Below are 15443 nucleotides of genomic sequence, written 5' to 3' on the forward strand. Positions count from 1 at the left end.
GTTGCAAGCACGTACCATGCATGACACCTCTATTGAAGATGACATGTACTTGCTGTCCCAGTTACCATCTTCGAATATAATGACTTTCAAAGGGTACGAGATAAATGGTAATACATTTTACACGATTGCCCAAGATAAGAAGAGCACCAACCAAAACAGTGGTGTCCGCTTTGATGCAGAAACCAAGACGGGAAAGGAAACATATTATGGTTATATACAGGACATATGGGAACTTGACTATCGACGTGGTTTGAAGGTCCCTTTGTTTCGGTGCAAATGGGTCAATATGACACGAGGCGGGGTAACGGAAGACCCGTAGTACGGAATGACAACAGTGGATCTCAACAATCTTGCGTATGCAGATGAACCATTCGTCCTAGCCAATGATGTGGCACAGGTTTTCTATGTGAAGGACATGTCTACCAAGCCAAGAAAAAGAAAAGATAAGGAAGCGAATGCATCGTACGATGAGCCAAAGCGGCACATAGTTCTTTCTGGGAAGAGAAACATCGTGGGAGTGGATGACAAGACAGACAAGTCAGAAGATTATGAGAAGTTTGATGAAATTGCTCCATTCACAGTGAATGTTGACCCGAGCATCCCGTTAAATGATGAAGATTTTCCATGGCTACGACGCAAAGGGACACACGCGAAGAAAAAGTTTCACACCCATAGATCTGGGATGTGATCGGCTTAACTATCACCACTTTCTTCTGTGTTTCACACCCAGGAGGGAATCTCTGTAATAGTTAGTGTAGCTAGTTATGTGTTTTGGCATTTGAAACGCGAAGAAATTTTATGTGCAAGCAAATTCTTTCATGCATTTACTGATTTTTTCAGCTAAATGACCCTGAAATTGAAAATCATTTCAAATGAACTCAGAAAAGGATGAAAGTTGGCATGGTATCATAATTTCACCCACATAGCATGTGCAAAAAAGTAGAGAGGGTTACCGCAAAAAATGGATGCACTTCGTGCACAAAATGGACAATCTGTTTCGAAGTATCAGGGTTTCGGACGAAAACTCATCCATTACAAAGGCATTTCATTTTTTAAATAACTTAGGCATTATCAAATTGAATATAATGATAAAACACACTAATATTAAGCATAAGAACAAAGAATCACTGGAAAATGTATTTTTAAAGTTAAGTTATTCACAAACTAGTGATTCACACAAATTTCAAATAATTCAAAATTTAAACTATTCAAATTTAAAAACTACTGGCACTAACTGAAAGTTTCTAAAAACTATCAAAAATATTCACAAAGAAACTCTAAATACAGCAAAAAACAACTAAAAATAAATAAAACAAAATAAATAAAGCAGAAAAGAAAAAACTAAATGAAAAAAGCCCACCTACCGGGCCACAGCGGCCTGCATACGACTAGAAACCCAACCTGTTGTTGGGCCAGGATGCAGGCCCGCAAGCCCAATAGGCCCCACAGGGCAGAGTAGCAGAGATAGGCCCAGAAGGCCTGCATTTCAGAGGAGATCGAAGGAGCAGCCGCGGCTGGGTTTATAAACCAATGCGGCTGCCCTTCGCTAGGCGAGGTGGGACTAAACTTTGCGCCCCTCGCCTGGCAGCGCACGCCCCTTTAGTACCGGTTCGTGGCACCAACCGATACTAAAGGGGGGTCCTTTAGTACCGGTTGGAGCCACCACCCGGTACTAAAGGGGGTCGCTTCCCGCCGCTTGGGCTAGCCAAAACAGACCTTTAGTACTGGTTGGTGGCTCCAACCGGTACTAAAGGTGGGTTCTATATATACAACACTTCTAAAAATTTCATTCTCCTCCTCTGTTTCTTCCGGATCGATCGACGCCGCCCCTGTCCTACGCCGCCTCCGTCGCGCGCCGTTGCCGTCGCCGCCCTCATCCCCGTCGCCGCCCCTGTCCCCGTCGCCGCCCCCGTCGCCATCGCCGCCCTCGTCTCCCTCGCTGCCCCGGGCCCGTCCCCGTCCCCGTCGCGCCGTCCCCGCGTCGCCGCCCCGTCACGCCCCGGGCCGTCGCCTCGCCATCGCCTCGACCTTGCCCGCGCGCGCTGTGAGCCCCTCCCCCGGCCCCTCTCCTCCCTCCAATCGATCGTAGCGCACACCAGCGCCGGCGCCGACCGTAGCGCACACACACACTACATGCACACACACACACACAAAGTTTTTAGCTTTTAGTTTTTTCTATTTTTCTATTTTTCATACAAAGTTTTAGATGAATTAATTAATTAGATTAGATTAATGTCAAATAGTATGTAGAAATGTTAGTTATAATATATATAATGTCAAATGTTATAGAAATGTTAGAAATTTTGAAAATGTTAGTTTTAGCTAGCTAGATGAATTAGATTAATTTCAAATTGTTAGACGATGATCGATGTTTTTTTAGTTTCTTATATTTTTAGTTATAAAATTTAGAATTTGCATATATGAAATCATCACAATCCATCATTTAAAAATGTTACTTTACTTTTGCGGCATATAGTATTTTGTTGTCGACGATGCCCGGCCCGCATCCTCGCCGTCGACACGTCCACGACGATGTCCTGCTTCAGAGGACCCATGTCCGGGACTGGGCTCCGCCGGGCTGGCACAGGGAGATGCTACCTTCAGGGGCGCGACGCTTCGTGAGGAACCCGGCCCCGGGTCCCGTCGTCGACCCTCATCTCCTTTGGTGGCATTTGCGTGGGCCACTTTCGGTGCGGAGGGAGCCGGCCCCGCCGGAGGTGGTACGTCGCCGTGTCAGGGAGGAGGACGAGCACGTCCATCGCTACATGGCTGCTATGGACGTCAGGTTCTCCAATACCTGGCAGGTTCTTTGGGGAGATCACCCGAGGTATGATTCAGTGATGGTTCCTTCTCTTTGGGTGTCCACCGCCCGCACCTCAGGAACCGCGAGTGGCCTAGATTACTTTGTAGTATTCGATCTTTATTAACTTGCTAGCTAGCTAGCTAGTGATGTATTCAATATTATATCTATTATTCGAGATATTGTATTCGAGACTATATATATATATATATATATATATCTATTATTCGAGACGATGTATTGAGATTATATCTATTATTCGAGACGACGTATTCGAGATTAAATCTATTATTCAAGACGATGTATTCAAGATTATATCTATTATTCAAGACGATGTATTCGAGATTATATCTATTATTCGAGATTATACTAATTTTTTTTATTTCTTTTGGCATAGTTAAATAAAAGCTATGGCGGACAATACCGACAGAGAGAGAGAACAGACCATGTTCGATATCATACGCGGGCCAGATGATGATGAGAATGAAGAAGATTTTGACGGCTCCGAATTTCTAAACAACACCGGAGAGGGTGATATGATATTCGATCGTGACGACCGAGAAGATGAAGTCATGAACTACGACGAAGAACATGTTGATCCTGAAACAACAAACACCGGCGAGGTATATATATTTATATAAGCAGGAATCTGGTGATCATCGCATGTTTTAAATGAGTTGAAGATATATATATTAATGAATCGATCTTTCTTCTTTCAGCCATCCGGATCGAGCAAATCTTCAGGCAAAAGGATGAAACGAGGCCCGAACAAAAAGTTGAAGGAGGGCGTAAAGTACAATATCGAGGCAATCAGACCTAATGGCGAACCATTAGCGCCTAAGAAGATTGCGGACAAGTTCGTTCGTCAGTGCGGAGTTCTTGTGAAGGACCAACTCCCGATCTCCCTTCAAGAATGGAGAAAGCCAGCAAATCCACGTCCAGATGTTACTTTTGTCGACGAGAATCAAAAAAATCTGCTTTGGGATACTCTCATGGAACATTTCACCCTACCAGATCATTTCACAGAAGCAGATGTGCGGAAAGTCAAGAACGCTGCTTTTAGGAAGATGGCGGTTGCATTCAAGAACCACAAGAGAATGACGTGGGATAAGTACGTCAAGGAAGGAAGGAAGACTCTAGTATTCGAGGGGATACTAGAGAATCAAAGTGCTCATTGGGACGATTTCGTGAAATTCAAGGATTCAGAATTAGCTAAGGAACGGTTGAGAATAAACAAGAAGAATGCCGAAAAAAAGGATAAGTTCCATAAGCTGGGGCCAGGTGGCTACGCGGTGGCAATGCCTAAGTGGGATAAGTCTGAGAAAGAGATGGAGGATGCAAATGTCACTCCGGTTACTAAGAGATGGCCCCCCAGGTGGAGGACTTGGTTCTATGCGCATGGGGGGAGTTGGACCCGAAGACAGGCAATGTTTCGACGAAGGCATGTCTGAACGGAGCCGACGATGTGCTACTTGTTGCAATAGAAGAGGCTCGATCGGGGGTGTTCTAGCCCAACAGAGAGAACGACGAGCTTACGCGTGCCCTGGGAAATCCTGAACACCCGGGAAGAACACGAGGCAAGGGCGCTATTCCGTGGTATGAGGGGTTTTCGGACTGGAACGCTGACAACAGAACCCGTGCGAGAAAGAAGATTGCGGAGGAGAAGAAGAGGAAGATGGACGAGGAGCAGAGGAAGCGGGACTATGAACGCCTTCAAGGCCTAGAAGCAAGTCAAGCGGAATTGGCAGCGAAATTCCAGCGGCAGCAGGAGCAGATCGACTCACTTAGCCAGCAAAGGGGGTCTCAACAGCTGCAGCAGCTAGCGGATGATCCAGCATTGGATACCACCGCCCCACCCATGCCGAGAAGCAGCGTGGGTTCCGCCCCGGGCGACGCATTAGTGCTGGATAGATACCCCGTGGATGACATCACGGAGAACACTAACTGCGAGCTACACTTCAAAATGAAGAACATATCCATGAAGGTGGCGGACGCCGTTGCTTTTTCAAATTCCCCCGAGGCAACCTTCCATTGCAACCCGATTCCAGCGGGCTATGCTCGTGTCTTGGTTGATGAGGTGGTGGACCCATATTCGGAGCTACAGCTTGACATTCCTGGAGGTGACGACGAGCACACATTGGGAGAGGCCATACATCGTGTCATCCTATGGAGAAAGGATTGCATCATCTTTCGAAGGCCACCGACACCGCGTCACCCGACTCCTCGTCGAAGTCCGCCACCGAGTCAGCAGACTCCCGCTCCTCCAAGTCCACCAACGCGTGAGGCCACTCCTCCTCCTCCAAGTCCGGCAAAGTGTCAGGCCACTCCTCCTCCAAGTCCGACACAGCGTCAGACCACTCCTCCTCGTCCAACTCAGCAATCGCAGAAGAGACACCCCGCAGCTATGGTGCGTAGCGGTACGAGTCGAGGTGATAGTACAGGAAGTACAGGCGAAGGCAAGCGATATAAATATGGTCCAAACCTCAGTACTCCTCTTCCTGTGAGGGCTTACGACAGGACCGAGGAGCAAACCAATGCCATAGTGCGGGCAGAAGTCGACGTCCATTTTGGACCGGAACCGCCACCGCCGCCAAGGGAGAAAGTGCCTGTGGAAGTAGTTGACCACTTTATTCGTATGGCTCAACCACCAGCTCCTAAGCCTGTTGACTCAGACTATGAGCGCCACATCAGGAAGTTACATCGACAACGTCTACAGAAGGAGGCGAGCTCGAGCTCGAGCAAACAACAAGCAGCTGTCAAAAATGCGGGAAAACCGTTGCCCAGCTGGGAAAACAGGCGGCGCAATCGATCCCCCCGCTTGTTGTGCCGCCAACAACACGTGACAGTATGCGTGCCCAATATTATTGTGGCCAAACGGTTTACGTTCCCGAGGTTGGCGATGTGGTAATAACCCAGGAGCATATAATGCAGGCTGAAGAACTCAAGATCACTGTTGGACAACTCCTCGAGATCGAGGACATGCCTCTGATTAGAGAGGAGGAAATAAAACGGAAATTTGTCCGGGGCCAAACTTTGGTCGAGCTAGAAGATGTCAAGAAGCTCCCACCGAGAATGTATGAATTGCATCAATGGTACATGGACATTACCAAGAGATCCGATCGAGAGTCCCTCATGGTGTATGTCAAGAAGGATCATTACTACCATGAGAAAGCTGTGGCCGTTGAGTATTCTGAACTGTTTCAGGTATACAATCAAGACGCACTCGACAAATCTATCGTCAGTTGCTATTGTCTGTAAGTGATTTCTTTCTGTAATTTAAGTCTCAAGCTAGCGGTAGTGATCCTTTTGATCAATCATTATGTGTAATTATCCTAACTATATTCTTTTCTGTGGTATTATGCAGGATGAAGATGTATGAAATGAGAAAAGGTGGACGCTATGGCATTGGGTTCATTGACCCAAACACCGTTAATGAATACACATGGAAATTAGATGCATATTATGAAAAGGAGGTAGAGGACAGCATGCTAGAGTTCTTGAAGCGCCTCAAATACAATGAAGATATACTACTTCCTTACAACTTCGAGTGAGTCACACTTTCTTGTACTACAAATTCTCTGTTTTTGCCTACTAGCTAGCTACATGTTTTTGCTTACATATGTCCGCTTAATTAAGACATGTAAACGTGTGTGCATGCAGATTTCACTGGATCTTGTGTATCATTAAAGTTGACGCCGGAACAGTTGAAATACTGGACTCGCTACTCAAAGCAAATAGTGACTATAACATCTTGTTTGGGATAGTCAACAGGTAATTTCAATCATTATTAACTATATATCTCGGCCTATTTAGTTCGTCATTTCATGATATGAACTATTTAATAACCCCTTTATTCATTTTCTTCGTCGGCGGGCAGGGCTTGGGCAAGGTTCATCAGCGTCACGGAAGGCGAATGGAAACCAAAGCTGAAATGGTTTCGAGCCAAGGTAAGTAATTAAGTAGTACTGGCTAGCTAGCTAGCTGCCATCTCTTTAATTATCATGCTTGATTAATTATTATATGATCAAATTAAATTCCATTCTCGTAATAAAGGCCCTGAAGCAGGCGCCGGGGACTGATCTGTGTGCATATTGCATTTGCGAGAACATTCGCATGATGGCGTCTGAAAGGAGCAGATCTCAAAGACAGGAATGGATACGTTTGTTAGAACAATATTTACAATTTTTACACCATTATCGATATCTAGTCACACAACTAATACACATGCATATTGATCTCCTGCTTAACAGTTCAAAGAGGTGCGGGACAAGCTCCTACCAACGGAGCGCGTAGAAGCACTTCAAAAGGAAATAGCGGGATTTTTGCTCGACCAGATCATAAATCCGAAGGGAGAATACTATTACCCGCTACCGCCCCATCGAAAAAGACATGAACCACTTCCAATTGTCATCGTGCTCCGAAGGCACCAATCAGGCTAATGCCACTAGCTCCGAAGGCAACATGCATATGTAGGAGAAATTGTATATAGCTATACATGTGTATATGTGTGAATTAATATGGTGGTTTGTGAGACATGATTGATGATATATATATATGATTGGTTCTACTACAAATTCTATATATATATATATATGCATAACGTGTACAATGTATAGTACCGTAAAATACCAGCAAACGAAAAGGAATTAAAATGGAAAACACAAAATTAAATGAAAAAGAAATTATAAAACCAAAAAAACCCCAACATTTTAGTACCGGTTGGTGTTACCAACCGGTACTAAAGGGCTCCCGGCCCCCGGAGCTGGCTCATGCCACGTGGTTGCCCTTTAGCACCGGTTCGTGCTGAACCGGTACTAAGGGGGGGGGCCTTTAGTGCCGAAATTTTAGTGCCGGTTACCTAACCGGCACTAAAGGGCCTTACGAACCGGTGCTATTGCCCGGTTCTGCACTAGTGTGTCTTCTATTCCTCCAGCAGCAACATCAGCCGACGTTTTTGTGCCGGCATCTAGGCTACTTCAACCATCTTTTCCCGTGGTAGTGTGTGTGGACACATGGCAACATGGTGTCAGCTTTGGTAGCCGATGTCTGACGCATCCGCGACATCCATCAAAGACGATTGTAAATGGAGCTATTCAGTTGACGGTTTCATGTCAATCTCGCGGGTGGAGCATGTGCAAATCGGCTAGGGTTTCATGTATACAAGTGTGCCGTCTGTGATGCATGTCCTACAGATAGCACTCTCAACCTCCAGGTAGCGTGGTGCAATGGCGCCATTGGCCCCCGCATCCAGCTAGGCTAGATTGACAAATACGGTAGTAAACTCCCAGATGGTGATGAGGCAGTGGCTAGAAGCGACGAGGAGGCAGCCCTGAACATGCTTCCGGCGTTTTCTCCTACATTTAATTTGTTGAGAATCAGTGCTTAGCTTTGCTTGCCATCACTTAATAATCAATCATATATGGTTGTGCACATCAACAGGTCTAGAGGGCACGGATTGATCTTCATTTAAAAAATAACAAACCAATAATTAACAAAATGCCTAGGATACGACCCAACCAGCCGCGCACCACCCGCCTTCCACATGTACAAATCGCTTGGATAAAACATTTAGCAGATTTATAGTGGTGGCTTGTGTTTTAAATACTCTATCTGTTCATAAATATAAAATGTTGTTGATAATTTTAACATAGACTACACACAGACTCAAATGAGTCAACAAACACACTAAATCATGTCTACGTATATCCGATTTAGAAGAAAGTTAGAACATCTTATATTGGTGAACGGAGGGAGTAGATATGCATAGCCACCTTAAGAAGGTGGTGACATGAAAACTAAAGTAGCTCTATTGACCCAAAACAGAGGCCACACAAGGAAAAAGAAAGTCCAATAGTAATAACATATTAAATGGAGAAACAACTTCTGTGATTTTGAATTACATTTGAATTTCTAGCTTTGTTGTTGTAATTTGAATGAATGTAGTGTATAAACGCTTGTAATTACCCTCCCTCATAGTATATGTAAACGGTTGTAACTCCCGCTATGATCGAACACATTGTCTCCCAAGCGAAGAATGCACTTCAAAATTGTGCCTACGAACACAGCAAACACTCGAGAACAAATGATCTATATCGATTATATAATAGGGCAAAATTAGCCCGTTATAAACATTTTACATAGATTTGTCGCTTGTCGACATTGCATTCAACTAACTAGATGATATAGATTTGTTTGAAAAGGAGGATTACACTGGCCTCTGCTTACCAGGTGATATAGATACACTAGTTGTTGTGGGAGGTGCATGTGCCATACTTGTCGGTGGGGGTGGATGCCTTGGTCTCATGGAAGGCAGCACATGTATCGGCCTCCCATTCTGGATGACTGGACCGAACTCTCAAGCCATCCATGCGACCAACTCGTCCGCTATGCTTGCGCATTTACCCACCTTGTTGATGGCGCACTCCATCACCAACCACCCTGTGTTCTCTTCCAAGACTGGGCCGGGCGGACCTCGTGGCGGGGATCCCAGTCTTGCCTAACAGCGAGGCCGCAGGGCTGGAGCGGCTGTGGCACGTATTAGGGAGTGTCTTCGGGTAGCTTCCGCATGGTCAGGCATACAATGTCATCTGCTAGTATAATACGCACGTTCAACTGTGCAAAATCGTGTGAACTTTGTTCGGCACAGTTCTGACAATATTTTTTCTATGCGAAATGTAAAACATATTGTGCACAGCTGAGCTCATATAATCATGTTCAATTTATCTCACACATGGTTTATTTATCAAATGTTGTGAGGGTGCCCACCAACATCACACAGATTCATCCATTTTAACCTGTCGGTAAGACATTGCACACAATTGTTTACTAGTGACCGTGGGCGATGTGCAAACCATCACACCCATGATTTTTATAATGTGTGCCTCGCCATGCATTGTTCATCACTAGCATGTGCGATTGGGTTTTTTTTGGGGGGGGGGGGGGGGGGGGCTTAACAACACAATTTTGCACTAGTGCAAGCATAGGTTAGCAAAACGATAATAACACTAGATGAGACCCAACTGGACATCACAATTTGCGCAAGCTAATTAGGTAATAACAAATTTGTTGCCCTTATATTATAGAGTAATTGTTGTTTCCGAAAAGGGGAGTACCCCAGCCTCTACATCAGAAGATGCACACCACCAATTTTATTAAACATGAAAACAAGTTCAAGTCATCGAGTACCAAACAAAACTAAAAATAAAAATAAAACATGACCACAACGGGTCGGAGACAAGATTACATACCTCATCCACATGTTCTACGAGTGGATCGTCAGCCAAAATGGTTGAATAAACACGGTTGAGCTTCTGTCTTTTATGAACTTTTCTCTTTGCCTGTGTTCTTTGTGTGTGTGTGTGTGTGTGTGTGTGTGTGTGTGTGTGTGTGTGTGTGTGTGTGTGTGTGTGTGTGTGTGTGTGTGTTGTGGGTGTCCTAGCCATGCAGACAACAGGTGTGTGCTTATTGTGCTTGTGTCTTCGATGCTTCATTTTGAGTCAATAAAGTCTACTCTTTCTCAAAAAAAAAATCTATAAGCAACTTGTTTGTTCTGCAATTTAAATGTGTTGGTGGATATGATGAGTGAAGTGTAAAGTACAAAATCCATATAATTTGGCTTTTCTAAATGTCAGATATGTGAATAGAAATAATTGTGAGTGTGACATGTACTGGTAGTTATGTATTACATGCAACATCTGTTGGGTAAATTAAATCGTTCTTTCTCGTCTATGTTTTTTCAGATATTTCAATAGGAGGTAGAGGCAGAGAGATGAATGCCAGTACCAGTGTTTCTCTGGGTGCCATGAGACCCCTACTTAAGAAGCTTGACATGATGCTAGGTCCTCATGGATGCAAGCTGACCAAGGGGGTCAATGATAGGTCGCAGCTCCTCAGAGATGATCTTGAAGAAATAGGTGCATACCTTGAAGATTTGTTAGAGGTGGAAGACCCGCCCCTAGTGGCCAACTGCTGGACGAAAGAGGCGCGGGAGTTATCTTATGACATCCAAGATTGTATTGACAACTTTGTGCCCCCTGAGTCTCTTGGGTACAAATCTGGCCACAAGATGACTCATGTTAAGATTCCCAAGAGGCTCAAGTGGCAGAAACAGATTGAATATGCAGCTCCTGATGTGTCAGGACATTTTATCTCCAAAACCATTCGTGTTGATGTCATTCGTGCTCCCAGGAAGCTCAAGTGGTACCAGCAGATAGTTGAAAAGGTATCAGAATTCAGGATCTATGCCCGGGAGGCGATCCGACGGTACGAGAGGTACCAACTCCATTGTTGTAGCACCTCGGCGGCACGTAGATTTTCAGCCATTGGGCCTATAATGCCAATGTCGCCAATGCCTTGTGAGAAAACTTGTTCCGGCCTAGTAATTGATGGTCGGATGAGCAAGTTTATCAACTCTTTGTCTAACGACGCGGATCAGCAGCTCAAGGTGGTGTCTATTCATGGATCTGGATATCTTGGTAAAACAATGCTTGCCAAAGTGTTGTACAATAAACTTGGGAGGAAATTCCATTGTCGGGCTTTCGTCCGGGTGTCCAAAAAGCCTGATATGAAGAGGCTTTTCCGCGACATGCTATCACAATTCCAGCGGAAGCAGCCCGGAGGAAGCCAAGACGTTTCCGATGAACTTCGTGTTACTGCTGAAAATATCAGGAATTATCTACATGGCAAGAGGTACTTATTTTCCACAAGCAAATCGTATGTACTACTTGTGTTGCATAGTTTGTACTTATTTTCCACATGGTCCAGAATCGCATGTACTACATTAAATGCCTACAGGTTGCTCTTTTCTTTTTGACAAAAAAAGGCATGATGATATATAGTCAATTTCGGAAAAGATGTTTTTCAGATAAGCTCGATACTATGCTTTAAAGTGAGCTAGAAAATTTGGAGTACATGTCTGTCTAGTGGATGGACATTAGTTTTAATCTTCAAGTCCGCACTAACTTGACGCTGGTAGTAACATTGAACTTCAGGTTAATATCATAAGTCCTGGACATGTATGGACTAAAAATCCATTCTTTTCTAGCGCATCTAAGTGTTGTTACTGTTAGCCTGTTGAATAATGTGACATGTGTGCATTCTTGACATGCAGGTATCTAATTGTTGTAGATGATTTATGGGATACATCAGCATGGGATGTTATTAATCAGGTTTTTCCCAAGGGTATTCAAGGCAGCAGAATAATAACAACTACACAGATTGAAGATGTTGCATTAGCATGTGGCTGCAATCACCCAGAACAAGTTTTTGAGATGAAACCTTTGGATGATGATCACTCAAGGAAGCTATTCTTTGGCAGGATTTTTGGTACTGAAAGTGATTGTCCTGAAGAATTCAAACAAGTTTCAGGCCAAATTATAGAGATATGTGGTGGTTTGCCACTAGCGACGATCAGCATAGCTAGTATTTTGGCAAACCAGCCTTCCTTATCAATGGATTTATTCACACGCATACATGATTCATTAATCTCCTGTTTACTGTCAAATTCCAGTCCAGAAACAACGAGACAAGTATTGAAGCTCAGCTATAACAGCCTTCCTCACTACCTCAAGACATGTTTGCTGTATTTTAGTATGTATCCAGAGGGCTCCATACTGTTCAAACATGACCTGGTCAGGCAATGGGTGGCTGAAGGGTTTCTTACTGCAAGTGAAGGACAAAATATGGAAGAAGTTGCAGGAATGTATTTCGATGAACTTGTTGACAGAAGATTCATCCGACCTATGTCTATCAACTTCAACAATGAGGTGGTGTCCTGCACAGTTCATGCCCTGGTGCATGATCTTATTGCACACAAGTCTGCACAAGAGAATTTCGTTGTGGTAGTAGATCACAATCGAAAGATTTTGGCACTTTCTCATAAGGTACGTCGACTGTCTCTCCAACTTGGTGATGCAAATTATGCCAAGATACCAGCAAACATCAGAAAGTCACAAGTACGGTCACTTGTATTTTTTGGATTGGTGGAGTGCATGCCTTGTATTGGAGAGTTCAAGCTTGTTCGTGTTCTGAACCTTCAGCTATCTGGCCATCATAATGGCGACCAAGACCTGTCCATAGACCTCTCTAGAGTATCAGAACTGTTCCAGCTGAGATATCTGAAGATTGTTTGTGATGTCTGCATAAAGCTTCCAAACCGTATGAGAGGGCAGCAGTGTTTGGAAACACTGGATGTTATGGATACACCAAGAGGCACTTATGTTCCATGGGACATTATATATCTCCCACGCTTGTTGCACCTCAGTCTTCCTCCTCACACAAATCTGCTGGATTGGTCTGTCGGTGACGATCTGAGCCTTTGCAAGCCGAACCACCTGCAGGATCTTTGCATTTCTACACCGCCTTCTTCAGATTCCGACCATCTGGAGAGGAGCATGGAAGCTCTGGATTATTTAATGTATGAGCATGACAGCCTGAAAACTGTAAAACTGGTGGCTCACGGATCCTCGGTTAGCTATGGTGACGCTTCAAAAGAAAGAGCTGGCTGGATGTTGGATAAACCAAACCACCATATCCATAGATTTGAGGTCTCACCTCACAGCCCCGTCATATTTGGTTGTATGGATTTGTGGACGAACCAATTTCCCAACCTATGCATTCTGAAGAGTGCAGTGGATGGACTGTCAGTATATGATGTTGATTTTCTTGGAGGGTTGCCTGCCCTCACTGCTCTGTCGTTGTATGTGGAGACGGCGCCTAGAATGAAGATCATCTTTGACAAAGCCAGGTTCCCAGTTCTCAAGTACTTGAAGCTGAGGTTCACGAGTGGTATAGCTTGGCTAAATTTTGAAGCGGATGCAATGCCTAATATCTTGAAGCTCAGACTCGTTTTCAGTTCCATCCCCCGAATGGACCAACGACTTAGTCTTTTTTCGCAATCTGACCAGTGGAAACAATATCAACATGGTAGTGCATTAATCAGCATCGACCATATGACAGGCCTTAGAGAAGTCTCCGCAAAATTTGGAGGTGCAGCTGCTGATCTGCAGTATGTCTCGAGGATCGGCGCAGTTATTAATCATCCGGGAAATCCTGTAATAGGCATGCAATTAGTTGACTCTGGTTCCTATTGTGAGGAAAGCACAGTACAGAAACAACAATCAGATGTGGATTCCGGTTCCCATGATGCTAAAAGGTAGTAACTCTTCATTTATTCAATTTAACCTGATTTGACTATACATGGTCTAAATGGTTGTTGTAATCGGCAGGCCATCACAGGAGTCTTCTTCGCGCCTGCATCCTCCAGGTATGCTCTTCAGTCAACAGGAGTTCCAATAGAAATTAAATTACTCATAGGAGGACGATGGATGAACTGTTGACTTTTGTCAGGTCCAGATGGTGGAGAGCAGCAGGTTGTGGTATCTTGGAGCCATACCATTGATGTGATAGGTCGGGAACTCTTCATCTATTGCCTCCACCGGCTGTCCAGGTGGGACTATGTCTCCATTGCCTCCCTCAACCATGACTTCAATTCAGTGGTTCGCAACGGGGACATCTACCGCCTAAGTCGGAACAATGGGGTAGCCGAGCATTGGCTCTACTTGTCTTGCAGTAATAATCGCCAGGAGTGGGATGCTTATGACCCGTCCACTGGGCGCTGGATCCAAGTGCCCAAGATGCCACCGGCTAAAGGCGACTTCTGTTATTCGCTTGCTGTAGGAACCGAGCTGCTGGTGTTTGTGGACCGTGGAAGGGTTGCCTTGAGATATAGCATCCTTACCAGTTCATGGACAGGGCTGGCTGATGCTGATGCGATGAACACCCCGCGGTACTTGTTTGGGTCAGCAAGTGTCGGTGGAAAGGTGTATGTCGCGGGAGGCAAGGATTCTTCTCGTAATAATGTATTGAGGTCTGCAGAGATGTATGACTCGGAGACACATACTTGGACACCCCTTCCCAGCATGAATAGGGCTAGGATGGGATGCTCTGGTGCGTTCATGGACGGCAAGTTCTATGTGATCGGTGGTTTTCTCAGTAGGTACGAGGTATTGACATGCGGTGATGAGTATGACTTGAACCGGCGGTCATGGAGGGTCATCAACGACATGTCTCAGGGGCTCAACCTTGCACTCTGGGGAGCTCCTCCGCTCATTGCAGTTGTGAACAATGAGCTTTATGGCGCTGATTACAAAGAGAATGATTTGAACCAGTATGATAAGCTGGACAATAAGTGGATCACTCTTGGAAAATTGCCTCTACAGTCTAAGAAGAAGGGCTCCGACATCCGTTTCCGAGCGTGTGGTGACCGGCTGATTGTTATTGGGCCTCCAAACAATTCTACTGATACTGATTCAATGGTGGTTGAACTTCATTCATGGACCCCGGATGAGCAACCGCCTGTGTGGAATTTGTTTGCCACACGGCCATTAAGGGGCGGATTTATTAGATGTGCGGTGATGGGTTGCTGATCCAATCCACAGAATAAATATTGAATTCAGTTGGTATTTATGAGTGAATGAAGATTTCTGCCCAGTTTCAGACCTTAGTCTCTCTCATGTAACCCTTGAGACCTGATACTTGTGTTTTCCACATATCTGTACCGTAGCATGTCACTATCGGTTAATTTCAAACATCAAGTTCAGTCTCTACCTTGCCTTCTTTTTCTGTTCAAGATTTTTCAAGCACT

The 15443-nt window shown here is 44.8% G+C and overlaps 1 protein-coding gene across 1 annotated transcript in view; it reads left to right on the top strand.

Moving 5' to 3' along the window:
• The window catches only part of LOC123150804 (disease resistance protein RGA5-like), a 30307-nt gene extending 15082 nt beyond the window's left edge, over positions 1-15225 (top strand). Inside the window, exons 2-5 of the mRNA XM_044570629.1 lie at positions 10540-11488; positions 11910-13902; positions 14036-14063; positions 14147-15225. Coding sequence (XP_044426564.1) covers positions 10540-11488; positions 11910-13902; positions 14036-14063; positions 14147-15225 — 4049 coding nt within the window. The remainder of the gene's footprint in view (positions 1-10539; positions 11489-11909; positions 13903-14035; positions 14064-14146) is intronic.
• Positions 15226-15443: the final 218 nt, after the last annotated feature.

The sequence above is a fragment of the Triticum aestivum genome, chromosome 7A, assembly GCF_018294505.1.
Source record: "Triticum aestivum cultivar Chinese Spring chromosome 7A, IWGSC CS RefSeq v2.1, whole genome shotgun sequence".
In the NCBI taxonomy this organism is placed as follows: domain Eukaryota; kingdom Viridiplantae; phylum Streptophyta; class Magnoliopsida; order Poales; family Poaceae; genus Triticum; species Triticum aestivum.